Source organism: Elgaria multicarinata, chromosome 2, assembly GCF_023053635.1.
Source record: "Elgaria multicarinata webbii isolate HBS135686 ecotype San Diego chromosome 2, rElgMul1.1.pri, whole genome shotgun sequence".
Taxonomy (NCBI): Eukaryota; Metazoa; Chordata; class Lepidosauria; order Squamata; family Anguidae; genus Elgaria; species Elgaria multicarinata.
The window spans coordinates 41,902,500-41,917,006 of record NC_086172.1 but is presented as its reverse complement, the minus strand read 5'-3'; the positions used below and the strand labels follow the sequence as shown (position 1 = coordinate 41,917,006).

At 40.1% G+C, this 14,507-nt stretch overlaps 1 protein-coding gene across 1 annotated transcript in view; it reads right to left on the bottom strand.

The window, feature by feature from the left end:
* Positions 1-14,507, bottom strand: part of LOC134392233 (dynein axonemal heavy chain 11-like) — a 232,744-nt gene that overhangs the window by 40,591 nt on the left and 177,646 nt on the right. The window contains exons 50-55 of the mRNA XM_063116377.1: positions 11,770-11,904; positions 9,132-9,305; positions 7,039-7,274; positions 5,730-5,852; positions 1,346-1,550; positions 598-762 (exon numbers count right to left, since the gene is read on the bottom strand). Coding sequence (XP_062972447.1) covers positions 598-762; positions 1,346-1,550; positions 5,730-5,852; positions 7,039-7,274; positions 9,132-9,305; positions 11,770-11,904 — 1,038 coding nt within the window. The remainder of the gene's footprint in view (positions 1-597; positions 763-1,345; positions 1,551-5,729; positions 5,853-7,038; positions 7,275-9,131; positions 9,306-11,769; positions 11,905-14,507) is intronic.

Sequence of the window (14,507 nt, the reverse complement as noted above, 5' to 3'; positions counted from 1 at the left end):
ATTTGCCTGCATTTTATGCCACTAATCTGTTCTTTTTCTCACCATTTGCGTTTTACTTAATATACCAAGTTTATGGTGTAGCAATAGCTAACGTGCAACTTTTGTGTAATGTATGGTCTCACTTTAATTGTATCCCCAAAAACACACACGGTGACATGGGAAATAATGCTAATACTTAAGAAACAAACCCCAAACACTTAATTTTCAACTGAAAGTTATATATGCAGTGCAAAAAGAACCAACACCCACGCCTGTTCAGAATTCCCTTCATTTTATAGCTTTTATTTTGAACGTATTAAAAATATTTCCTTCTGACTAAAACCTATCCATTATACCTGATCACAGTATAATTTGGATAGAAAGCCTACTACACAGTGTTATGCAGACTTTCCAGTACATGTTTTAACACAATTGCGCAGATAACCTCTTTTTATCAATTTCCTGTAGAAAACACCACAACTTACATAAAATAATTAGCTGGGAAAGAATTGGTAAAAAGAAACAGCTTTGTTTTAAATTTCAAAAAAGAGTTACTTTTGCATTATTAGATGATCATGGTTGCTGTACGCTACCATTTCTTCATATTTATAATTTTACCTTAATTTCTATTTCTGCTGCTGTGTGTTTTGTTGTTTCTAGCCTCTCTACCAGGAGGGTATCCCCAAGGAAATTACTCTCGGCAGCTGAAAGGCGTGTCAGTAATTCATCTTCAAGCATTTTCAGCTCAATTTTAAAATAATTTTGCTGCTTTGTGAGTTCAGACTGAAATGAAAATGGTAAGGTTGCAAACCTATAATTCAAGCACCATTAATACAGGAAGTACGCATCACTGAACTTCAAAACTTGCTGATCTCCCAAGACTTTATTATAGCCCTCATTTTTAGGGTTTAGTAATTAAGAAATGGATTAATACAAAACAGTTCTAAAGATGTAAAGCGTGACCTTTATTCTGAATATTATTAGGCAGACTTAAAACCAGACAAAAATTAGCTAAGTATCAGGTATAGAATTTAGCACCCACCCCAATAAGCGTGAGCTGAACATCCAGATTTATGTCTTACATTTTAACATAATTATTTCTGTGGCTGCTGTGGTACCTTTAAAGAAATCCAGGTTATGTGGCAGGTGGGGAAGCTTTGATTTTTTAACTCAGAAAGAATATTTCAAGGGGGTGGTGGGGGGTTTCAAATGCGACCCAAGCAAAAAAACGATGCAAATGAACAGAGCACTCGTATTTTTAAAAGATAAATGCTGAATTAAAAAAAAGCACATTTATATTGGAACACTCAGATGTATGAACAAGAACATAGACACATTTCACATTTATATTTATACATACACACACCTTGAAGTGTTCCAGGTCTGGTCTTTCCATATTAACAACATCTGCCAACAACTGATCTTCTAAACCATCTCGTGTAACTGTAAAATTGATCAATGTAGTCTGGGCCTGGATTTCTGGTTTATAGTGAGGATTAGCAAGTTTTGTATGGAGGATGAGCTGGAATTTTAGATGAAATTTACATTCCTTATCTCCAACTCTAATATACCTGTAAAAGAAAAAAACATGGTTGGTGATACTCCAATTTTGCAAGGAGGCCTTATACACAGGAAACTGTGAAAGATATGTGAAAGATTGCAGTAATTTGCAAGTTAGATTTGCATTTTTGAGAAAATAAAAACATGGAGGAAGAGAACAACGACAAATGGAAAAGTTACCCAGTTTTGTAGTTAATTAAGACCAGGGAAAACCTATAGAATTTGCTCCAGCTGAAACAATAAAGATTTCAACATTCATTCAAATTCAGAATTGCAACCAAAATGTAATAAGTCTCAACAGGCCACAAACCCCCACATTGAAATCAAATGCTCCCAAGGGAGCAAGAAATTAAAGATGCCTTTTTTTCATTTCAAGTTTGTGCTTAACAGTGGATCAATAGTCAGCATAAAGAGGGTTCAGCTGGTGTGAAGATGCCACTCAGATAAGATGGGCCCAGCAGGCAACCAAACTCACAAACAAGATTTGGACTTAGGTGGGAAATTAAGACCGCAAAGTGAGAAAGGTGCCTGGAAAGATTATCATTGGAATTGTGGGTAACTAGGTTGAGATAAACTTTGCTTCTTGGTTTAGCCATCTTGGAGATCTTCTGCAATCGGAGCTAACTCTCAGGAATAGGAAAGCCAGTACAATCCAGCGTGCAAATTCTTTATCAGGATATTTATCATGACATGAAGAGACAGGCAAAGAATCAGTCACCATCACCACCATCCCTGCAACAGTATTTGATGTTTTTTCTAGACAGCAATGGAACATTCCTACCAACATTAAACCTTTTAAAGTCCCATTGATATCTATGAGAGAGTTAAGCATGAACCTAACATTCTCCCGTTGCAATCAGATATAAAAGTGCAAACATTTGGCCACAATGGATCCCTCTGCTAAGTAACATGCTATGTCAACTTTTGGTTAAGTTATTTGCAAAGCCCGCAGTATTATAGTAAAGCATGCAAGTTAACTTTATTCAGGAAAATTAGGACTAACTCCTCGTAGGGTTACACATTGCCAAAAAAGAAGACAAAAGAGGGAACCAATTTCCCTAATATTTGCATATGCTAAAACATAGGCACAAATAAAAATAACTGCTGTAATTTCATAAAAATATAAAACATCTCACAATACTGAGGAAGCCTGACCAGGTGACCTGTGTGCCCTCTCGGTCTGCTGTCCAGATGCTAATTCTTGATGGGCAACTTCATCTTTAAACCAGACTTGAACTGGGCAGCCCATCAAATAGAGGACACCTTCAAACAGTGGACTATCCTCTGTAAACTAAAACACCTGCCAACCCTAATTAAACATCACACACATATGCAATATAAGGTGATAACCCATTTAAATCAGAGAACCCACTTTTAGCTGGGCTGGAGTGCAGAAGTAGCAGAGGAAAGGGGCAGTGAATACTTTCTAATTCCATTGCTTTCCCAGCAGTCCGACCCACAAGGTTTTAAATGCAGGGAAACAAATGTCTAAATACACAGGAAGAGAAAAGTGGTGGGGGTAAGAACAGCGAAATGGTGCATAGGAGAAAGGATATGCTCCCTCTTCAGCTTCTGTTCACGCCTACTAGAGGAAGTTCCTATGGTTCTTGAGCTACTATTCCATATGTTTAGATGTAAAATATATTGGGTGTCGGGGACAATTATTTATTACATTTGAATTTAACCTTCCAGTACTTTAAACATAGTGATTTAAAATTAATAATAAAAAATAAAGGTAAATAAATGATGCAGGCGTGGGCCTGAGTTGCACCAGTCATCTCTAACGATGTAGCAGGTGTGATACAATTTGAAAGTTGCACTAGTCAAACAATTGTGTTGTTAATTGGGGACAAATGACACTTTCCTAGGGACAGTCAAATCTGTCAGTTTCAGTTTCTGCCACATTCAATTTCTTAAAATCCCAAGTTGTTTTTGTCCCACTGAGAAATAATTTTGCGAATTTTGGTACGTTCTTACCAAAAAAACAAACTGAATAAAGTTTTTCACCCATCCCTATATTTCTCCCTGGAGGGGGGGGGCGGAATTGCAGTTGTGAGAGTTGTAGAAAATGTGATAGCCCTGCAATGGATCCCAAATCGCCTACGTTCTTCCTATGGAATCGTTTACTTTTATGTGCTGTATCTTTATATGTGCTGCCTTTGCCATTTTATTTTGTTAGGTTAGTTTTATATTTACTGTATTGATTTAATTTTATTGATTTCTGTTATTGCAAGTTGCCTTGAGGCCACTTTGTGGCAAAAGGCAGAGAAGAAATTTTATAGGTAAAATAAAATAGGGGAAACAGTTTTTGATGGCACACAACTGAGGGATAAACAACACACTATGTTAAATACATAAGAGTGAAGCTGATCCTTATTTCCTTTTTTACCTCAAAGTAAGTGTGAAGGACCCGCTCCGAATTGGACCATTGCATGTGGCTTTGGGAGGATTAAATCTTCCCATGTAGCCCATTTCCCCTCTAAATTTGTCTCTCCCAAGCTTTTGGGAAGGTTTTCCTTTCCCAAAAAAGGAAAACCTTCCACTGGTGCCAATGGAGTGCCCTCCCCCTTTTAGCCTCTGCATGATGGACGGGCAAATTTAGAGGGAAAAGTGGCTGGGTGGGAAGGCCTGATCCTCCAATTGCATGTGGTGGTCCACATTGGGGGCTTATATGCCAAGAGCCTGCACTTACCTGAGGTAAAAATGAAAACTGAAATCAGCTGCACTCTACAGCTGGGGTGACCTTACGGCATAGAGGACAGGGCTCCTGTATCTTTAACAGTTGTATAGAAAGGGGAATTTCAGCAGGTGTCATTTGTATGCATGCAGCACCTGGTGAAATTCCTGCTTCATCACAACAGTTAAAGCTGCAAGAGCCCTGCCCTCTTTTGTATCCTTTTCATATGGCCACCTTAAGTTTAGTCCTGAGAATAATCTGTGCAATGATAACAGTTTAAGCATTGTTTAACCACCAAGAGCCTTTTAGTGGCTGCTGCCAGACTCTGGAACCCCTTGCTGTGAGAGGCAAGATTGCGCCCCTCTCTGTTGTCTTTCTACTGGCAGGCTAAGGTGTTTTTATTCAGGCGGGCCCTTAGAATATAAGCTGATTTCCTCTATTATTTCATATATAGTTGTGTTTTATTTGTTGTTATGTTTTCATTAAGATTGTTTTTAATCTGTATTTTATTGTTAATGCCTTGAGTGCCACTTTTTGGTAGAAAGGCAGGATATAAATAAATGGAACAAACAAACAAATAAATAAATGTCTAGAAAAGACTGAGCTACAGCAGGGCAGGATCTACACTACTGCTTTAAAGTGCTTTAAAGCGCTATAAAACAGTTTTGACAACTGTTGGGGCCCAGGACACACTCCATATACTGTACAGTTGTCAAAACTGTTATAAAGCACTTTAAAGCAGTAGTGTAGATCTGGCCCAGGAGGCCATAGAAGCATAGGTCATTTCTAGGGAAAAGCATGCACTCTTTTGTGATGTTTTCCCCCCATTCAGTTTTGTTTGTATCTTGAATGGTTCCAAAAATGGAACACCAACCTGCTTCTTCCATAAGAATAGAAAATGGTGGACTCATTGTCAATCCCTCATAATCAGTTGGGTTAGCGCCAAAACCACTAAAGCAAGACCTCTTCTCTCCACTCTCTCTTCTTTCGGGACTCTTGGCATAAGTGCTTTCTTCCAGACCAAAAAACACAGCTTACTGCCCTACCCTTGAGGAAATATTAGGCTGATCATATGGAAAGGGGGACAGGGCTCCTGTATCTTTAACAGTTGTATAGAACAGGGAATTTCAGTAGGTGTCATTTGTATGCATGCAGCACCTGGTGAAATTCCCTCTTCATCACAACAGTTAAAGCAGCAGGAGCCCTGCCCTTTTTTGTATCTGATCACTCTAATATAGCTAGTACAGCTTTAACTGTTGTGATGAAGAGGGAATTTCACGAGGTGCTGCATCCATACAAATGACACCTGCTAAATTTCCCTGTTCTATACAACTGTTAAAGGTACAGGAGCCCTATCCTCCTTTTCATATGGTCACCCTAGAAAATATAAACTATCTTTCCAAATTAGGGAGAAATGACAACTTTATGACAAATGTTAAGAACTTGTGCAGCAGACATTTTTTGAATAATAAAAAAATCATATGACTAAATCAACAACAAAAGAAACCATTACCTTCCCTTCTTTAGCATGTGTCTCCCAAGGATAGGGTCAAGCACAGGATCAATGGTCTCCTCCAGGTTTTCTATTAAAACAGAATCTCCAGCAACAACAGCCGCTTCTATAACATCGACATACCTGCAAAACCCACAGAGTGATTCACAGTGCAATCCTATCCACCGCTACTCAGCCCCACTGTGTTTAATGGGACTTATTCCCATTAAGATAAGTGTGCGTAGAACTGCAGGTTCAGGAGAGCAGCAGGTCCAAGGTGAAGGTCCAGAGCAAGCAGGAAAGGCACAAGAGTTTTTCACTAGATATTTTGATCAGATGTATTGGCTTCCTTGACTGCAAAGAAAGTGGCAAGCCTGGGTATATGATCTTTGCAACTAAGATTGTAGTGCCTGAATTTGCTTTCCTTTTCCCCCTCCTCCTCCTCCCTCCCAATCCCCTTTCCTTTTGTGTCATGTCTTTTAGATTGTAAGCCTGTGGGCAGGGACTGTCAAGAAATACTTTTGTAAACCGCCGTGAGAGCCTTTTTTGGCTGAATGGCGGCATAAAAATCCTTAAATAAATAAATAAATAAAATAAATAAAACAAGCTAACATGTATGATTGTAGTAACACTATACAAACACAATAAGAATACAAAACAAACATATTAAGAACATAGGAAGCTGCCTTATACTATTGGTCCATCTATCCCAGGATTGCCAACATTGATTGGCAGCATCTCTTCAGAGTTTCAGGCAGGAATTTTTCCAACCCTACTTGGAGACATCAAAACATAAGAAGATCCATGCTGGTTCACACAGTGGCCAACTAGTTGCCCATTAGAAACCCACAAGCAGGACATGAGTGCTACTGCATCCTCCCAACCAGGTTCCCCAGCAATTGGAGTACACAGGCATACAGCCTCTGAAACGGGAGGTAACACATAGCCATCAGGACTAGTAGCCATTGATAGCCTTATTCTCCAGGAATTTGTCTAATCCCCCTTTAAAGCCATCCAAGTTGGTGGCCATCACTACGTCTTGTGGTAGTGAATTCTATAGTTTAACTATGTGCTGTGTGAAGAAGTCCTTCCTTTTATCTGTCCTGAATCACCCACCAGTTAGCTTCATGGGATGACCCCAGATTCTTGTATCTCCCTATCTACTTTCTCCACACCGTGCATAATTTTATACATCTCTATCATGTCTCCCTTTACTTGCCTTTTTTCCCAAGCAAAACAGCTCCAGCTGTTGTAACCTTCCTTCAGGGGGGAGTTGCTCTGGCAATGTTTTTATTCCTGTTAATAGCTGTAGTTGCCAATGAGTGCTTACCCTTTCTGACTCAAATGGATGACTTTCAAATCTGAGCCGTATCTGCTTTTTATCCATTTGATCCCCTGGTGCTGGGGGTCAATCAATACAGGCCAACGTTCACAGTTTGTGAGAATAGTGGCATTTTGTGTGGACATGGGATCACTAGGCAAGCCTTCATTGTTCCATTCAGCAATTGTTGCATCATCCGTCAGCATAGAGATTGGATCAAGACCTTCAGTCATTGGAATAGGGACCTAAAATAATAAAGGTTAACTTTAAAATGACTAGTTTCAGTGTCTCATCCCTGTGACAATGCATCACCACTTATGTCTGTAGTACGGGGAAAGGGGCGAAGGGAGGCATGTAGCAGGATCACACAGAGCACTATGGGATTTTGTAGGTTGATTATGCTGATTTTCCAGCATACGGTATAAAGGATTATAGAAATTGTGCTAATAGCAGAGACGGAAACGAAAGGCTTATTATTATTATTATTATTATTATTATTATTATTATTATTATTATTATTATTACATTTATATACCGCCCCATAGCTGAAGCTCTCTGAGCAATTTATTGCAGTTATATTTACAATATCCTTATTCAGTACAAAGATGGATCTCTTCCGGCAGGCTTACCCAGTTGAATTTTAAGACGCCTTTTAATAAAGTGCTGCTTTTAATAATGTATTAGTTCTAAATGTTTTAATTATATGTATTTTATGGTATTTGCATTTATGTTGTACCCCACCTCGATCCGGAGGGAGAGGCTGGTAACAAATTATTATTATTATTATTATTATTATTATTATTATTATTATTATTATTATTATTGAAAGTATGGAGGGGCTATCAGGACTTACATCTGCTGGTCCCAGCCCTGAACTCCATTATTTCAGGGGTCATTTTTGCAGGGAAGCTATACACACACACACTCACACACACACATGCATTTACACCCACCCACCCCTTTCCAAATACATATAGGCTCCTGTGGACTAAGATAATCTATTCTTCAGAATAACAGATCTTGCATATAGGCACCTATGTGTGTGCCATGATCAGTCCCCCCCAGCATGTTTATTTGTACCCAAACTGAACACCTGAACAGGGCTAATCCAATTACACCAAGCTGCCCTTACCAAATACTTCTACCAAATAATTGTCTCGAACTTCTCTGGAGGAAAAGTAACTGCAAGGGTGGGGTGCGGGGTGACACAGAGTTTGCCAGGGGAAAGCAGTGAGCAGGGAAGGTTTAAGTACCTCCTCCCTGCCCACTGTTTCTCTGGTGCAAGCTGCTATTCTCCATGCTACTGTTTAAAGAAGAAGGAGCAGCTGTACATAGTTTGAGGTAGCCACGGGATGTCTAGTACCATACTTTGAGAGATCATGGTTCCCATGTGCCTTGTTTCCTTGCAGATTGCCACTTTTTTGCTGCTGCCATGCCAGAAAATTCAGTGGCAGGCCATCCCCCATCTCCCCCCCCCCACAAAACACACACACCAGGAAAGGGGCATTGATTAGTTATTTAAACAAATAAGCAGGTGGGGGGATATAATGTCTCAGGTCTTGTATATGCAGGAATTCTACTTATTAACTCGTATTTTCTTAGTCCTTCTCTTCTGCTAGCTGAGTATATAAAGTCTGGGATGGATGAGCTTGCAATGAACTTTCTAGAATACCAGAGAGCATCAAGGACACAGGCCCTTTCTACACCTAAGAGTTATCCCAGGAAAATGGAGGGATCGTCCCTGCCTGCTTCCGGGATCCCCTATGTGGCATTTGGATGCACAGGGATGATCCTGGGATAAATGGCTGGTGTAGACTTGCCCACAGACTCACTGCAAATGCTGCAGGGAACAGTAGGGGCTGCCATTTTGAAATATAAATATGTCAGCACCTGAATGAACACTGAACCATTTTGAATGATAAAATCTGTTCCTATTGCTACAATTAAGAGCAAGCATCTGCCAATGAAATATTTTGCTTATGTCCAAGTAAAACACGGACTTTGCAGTATATACAGAGGCATTGGTAAATTTTCTAAATAATGTATGGTTATCAAAAATCATTCCCGAAAACATCTCAGCTACAGACATGTTTGCTTATTACCTTCTGGCTTCTCAAAAAGGGCAGCCACAGATTTTGAACTAGCTCGTGCCGGTAGCATTTTGAAAATGGCCCAGCATATGAAATAAAAGCTGCTGTTAGAAGCACATCCCCACTCAGTGTCTTCTCTTGTTCATGGTATTGCGCTACCGACTGAGCCCATCTTACATTCTCAGACTGAAATGAAAGGATCACAGGTTAATACATAATGATTAGTTAAGGTAACAATCAAATTGTCCATAAACACAGGAAAGGAAGCTCTGGCAGTGTTTCATGATCTTGGAGACTTCTACCCTGAGGTGATCACCTTTGTGTTAAAGACTCAGTGGGATAAAAAAGTTTGCACCTGCTTCCACAGAAAAAGCTGTACTTCTACTTGAAGACAAAAGTAGCATCCAAAAAAGATGGCTCCTGGATCACGACTTCACTGGTTGATCTTAAATGGCGGCGGGGGGGGGGGGGGGGAAGGGGTCATAAGGGAAAAGATTCTCCCTAAAATATTCAAGACCCCAACCATTTATGATTTTAAAGGGCAATACCATCATCTTGAATTGGGTTTGGAAAGCAACTGGAACCTAATGAAGTATGTTTTATCTGTAAAAAGTCTGGTGGCTACATTCTGGACCTGATGAAGTTTCCAGACCATCTCAAAGTTGGTAGAGTGCACTGGAGTAACCTAATCTAGAAGACACCAAGATGTGAATGACAGCCAACAGTTCTCCCAGTACAGACCAAGGAGTCTAAATCAATTCATCCCAGAGTGTTTGTTGCAATGTGCAAAAGCGTCATTGTTCAATAAGTGAAATTATATTCAATTGCTTCTAGGATTACAAAACAGTGAAATGCCAGTTTCATTTGTTTGTCATTCACTTTAAAAGGAAAAGTTCAGCTAAATATAAATGAAAATTTCGGCATCTCAACTTTTGCTTTGTCAGCTGCATTCAAGTACAGTGAATTCTAGGAATGTAGTTAGCCCAGTCCTGCTAAGGACCTGCATGTGAGAGAAGGCTCATGTGCATATATGACTTGATGAATCAGGAACCATTAGTGAGAGTCAGATGCATATCCACAGAGCTAGTGTGGTGTAGTGGTTAGAGTGCTGGACTGGGACTCTGGAGACTAAGGCCTCCATATAGACCAGGCCTATATCCCGGGATCGTCCTGGGATCATCCCTGTGCATCCAAATGACACACAGGGGATCCCGAGAGCAGGCAGGGATGACCTCTCCATTTGCCTGGGATAATCCTTAGGTCTAGCTAAAGCCCTAGTTTCTAGTACCCACTCGGCCATGAATCTCAGTGGGTGACTTTCGGCCAGTCACCAGCTCTCAGCTTGACCTACCTCATGGGGTTGTCATGAGGATAAAATGGAAACAGGGAGGATCACATAAGCTGCCCTGGGTTCCTTGGAGGAAAAAGGTGGGATATAAATGTAATAATAAAACAATTAGAATGTGGATCCTGTCCAGCCACAGTGCATTGCTTTCTGTGGACGATCATTCAAAAGAGCAGTTGAATTTGCATACACCTGTACCTAAAGCATAACTAGAGCTGGATGTGGGGTGGATGAGTTATAGAATTTATATTCTAGAAATGTGAGCGTGCAGCATAAACTTCCCTCACTGCAGTGCATTAAATACGCTACAGGATACATTTCCAAATAGATTCTACTCGGCTTAAGAAACAATGGGTTGGAGCAAAAGCTGCCCTTCCATTCATGAATGGAGGAGCCTTCAGTCCAATGGAGACTCCCATGAATGGAAGGTGGGAAACTGAATTTTGCTGATGCTCCCAATGCTCTTCAGAGGTTCCCCTGATCTTCCAGAGCAGATTTTCAGGGGTGGGGGAATGGGTGCAAATGCTGTCCCCTACTTCCATTCACAGGAATAAAGGGCACCCTTTCCATGAGTGGAACTCTGCTCATGAGATCTAAGGGTCCAGTCCAACATGGTGTTTTACAGGGCTTAGAAGTTCTTTTTCAAATCAGCACTCTGAGCATGTATGGCGAGAATTTCCATAACCAGTGATTAACCACAATCAGTGCCCACACATCTAGGATTATGGAACAGTATTTGAAGGTCAGATGGTTTGGCTTTAAGGTCCATTTGAGCATTTGTCTTCTCTCTTTGGATTTTTTTTTTAAAAAAGTTACCACACACTTTGCCATTATCTATCCTTTAGATTAATGTATACATTGCACTTCCCAGGGAAAACAATTAGAGAATTATCATATTACTTAAGTAACCAACACAAATCATCCTGTACTGTAATCCAACCAAGGCTGTTATCATAAGAAACGCTCCATTGTTGTTTCAGAGTATCTCAGGCTTAGAGTATCTTAAAAAATCATGTCTGTTGCCAGTGCCTAAGGGTTGCCATTCCTCTTCTCTTTAATGTTCTTGGACATGTTAGTTAGTAGGTAATCTTGCAGTTAATATATACGGCAGCGAGGCAAAATGTAAGAAAATGTAAAGGTCAAAAACACATTTCCTTTATGGAAAAAAAATGAATGATAATGACATAATTTTTTTCAGCTCATCAGGTTCTTTGCTAAGTGCCTCTGTTATTGTCAGATCAGTAGTGTATAACAAAGACATGCTTTCTCTAGGCTGCTTCATTAGGCCGCCCTGTAGGACCTCACCTCCAGACCTTTCACTAATCTGTTGGCCAGCTCAATAGTCTTGTTAGTTCTATTCACTTCTTCCTGGCAGCGGATTTTGTCAGCTGTAGCCCTCTCAAAGGCGGTGGTGAAGGCAGCCAGGTTTATGTCTAGTTCCTTCAAATAAAAACAGTAAGAAACAAGTCTAGACATTGTAGGGACCAGGAACAAAAATGTCAACCGATGTCTTATTTTTATACTGTGGGAAGTTAAATTATACTGCTGGGAGAAAGACATAAACACGATTGCTCTTAGAAACGTTCAGGTATTCAATTCACACAGTCAGAAAGAGCTGTAAATTAGTTTAGTAGTAGAAGTAGTAGTAATAGTAAAGTTTCTGTTCTTTGCCATCATGTCCATAACCTTCCATTCATTAAAAGTCACAGAATGGATGGCATTCACACAACCCAATTTGTGCTTGTTTTCAAAGAGGGTCAAGTCTCATCCATCCACTGCCCATTGAATGGGGTGAACAGTTATTTAAATGCCAGGAAAGTCAAACATCCAGCCAATGGTCCGCCAGCTATCAGCGCTCATATGTGCCAAACTACTCCCGGTCGCCTAACCGCTCATTTAAACTGAGCACATAAAAAACAAAAAACAAAACCAACCTGATGTGAAATCCAAGCCCAGAAATGTCCTGTGTGGTTTACCCTTTACAATGGCATGCTATCAAGAATGATACTAGGCAAAATCAGGCAATGCAGGCAGAATTCTGCAGCCATTCTTGGCTTAAAATCCTGTCATAACATAAGGAGGGTGCTCAAAGAGGGGTTTTGCTTGTGGCGACTAGAAGATTGTATTGAACACCTCTTTGAGGACTCCTGAAAACAATTCATTCTCTTAGTAATTCACTGATACTGGGGTGGGGTTTGTTGCAGGAACAGGCACTTCTTTGATCTCCCTTTTGGGAGCTGCAAATTTGGGCTAACAGTATTTCACAGAAGAGCTTTAAAAATATTGTAGAGCTCTCTCTCTCTCTCTCTCTCTCTCTCTCTCTCTCTCTCTAATCTCCCCCTTTAAATTCATCCATTCAGATAGAAACAAATAAACAAACAAACATAGTCATATATGAAGACTGCAGTAATAGATTTTTTTTTACAGACCTTTAAAATGGTAGCAAAAGTATGTGAATATAAGAATTTGACAAGGCCAGTGCCTTGTCGGTCTTTACCAAGGAGAGGAATAATTATTAGGATTATTTCTAGTAATGATATGTTCTACATTCTGTGATTGGAGCATAATTTTATATTTTTTGCCCTACAACTTTGTCCTAATGCAATTTCAATGTGTATTTTTTAAAAATGTAAAGATGTACAAAATCCTTCCAGAGATTAATGAATGGGAGGAAGAGTTTGAGTTCATCTAAGTAAAAAAATACGACCTGTGGAATGCTGCCAGAAGCAGCAAAACCTCTGGTGGGTTGGTGAGAAAGAGCTGTTTAGGGACCTGAAATTTGCCTGGGGGCAGCATTAACTTACCTAAGCAATTTTCTAAAGATTTCATAGTATGAAATATGGGCAAAGAAAATGTATGCAACTCCATCTTGAAGACTGCTTATCCCCTTTCCTCTCCGAGGTTTCTTTGAAATATTTGCTCTGCTTGACTTCTCCTCCATAAAATGGTAAGTTGGGCAGGATATGAACTTGAAGTGGAAGGAAGAATATACTGCAGTTGGTTTCAGAGAGCTGGATAGCAGAGGTGCATGATTTGCTCAAAAAGACTCAAGGGGCCAATGCTATATGCAAGAAGGAACATACTGTACATGTGTGACTGTTTGACTGCACCCTATTCGTTCGCACCAAACATTTGTGGGCTCATTATGAGGAATTTCATTAAAGCCCGGTCAGCACAAACAATACTGACCCATACGTATCGTAGGCACTATACTTCTGTATACCAGTAGCCGGGGAACATGAATGGGAGAGTGCCATTGCATTTATGTCTAAGGACTCATCTACACCATGCAGGATATTGCTCTTTGAAAGTGGTATGAAAGTGGTATAAAAGGCAGGAGCCACACCAAGCAAGATATAGTGGTATGAAAGTGGTATATGGTATGTCAGTGGGCCCCAACAGTTGTCAGTGCACTTCAGTACCACTATAAAGCAGTAGTGTGGCTCCTGCCTTTTATATACCACTTTCATACACTGCCTGGTGTAGATGAAGCCTAAATTGTGAGCTTCCCATAGGCATCTGGTAGGAACAGAACTAGATAGGTCTTTCATCTGATCCAGCATGACTCTTCTTGTGTTCTTATCTCTACACAGAAGGAAGCCCTAGTGAGTTCAATGGGACTTTCTCCACATTAGTTAATATACATTCAAAACTGAAACCAGAGGACCTAGTGAACTTCCCAAATCACACCTGCCCCATACATTCCTCAATAGAGGGGGCTATGGCTCATTGTCCAAAATGGGGCCATCCATGGTAAAAGGAAAGACAGATATAGTCAATTTTTCTGTCATGTAAAATTAAATGTTATATGCAAACTTATGTAAATAGCATTTAATTCCCTTAGACCACCTTTCGCCAATTGTTAGACTTTAAGTTAGACTTTAGTTCCCAACAGCTTCAGCCAGCATGGCCAATGGTTAGGAATCCTAGGAGTTGTAATCCAAAACATGTGGAAAGAACCAGGTTGGGGAAGGCTATTTTATGTACACTATGTACATTTTTGACACTATCTTAGGAAAAAAATACTTACCTGGGAGTAAGTC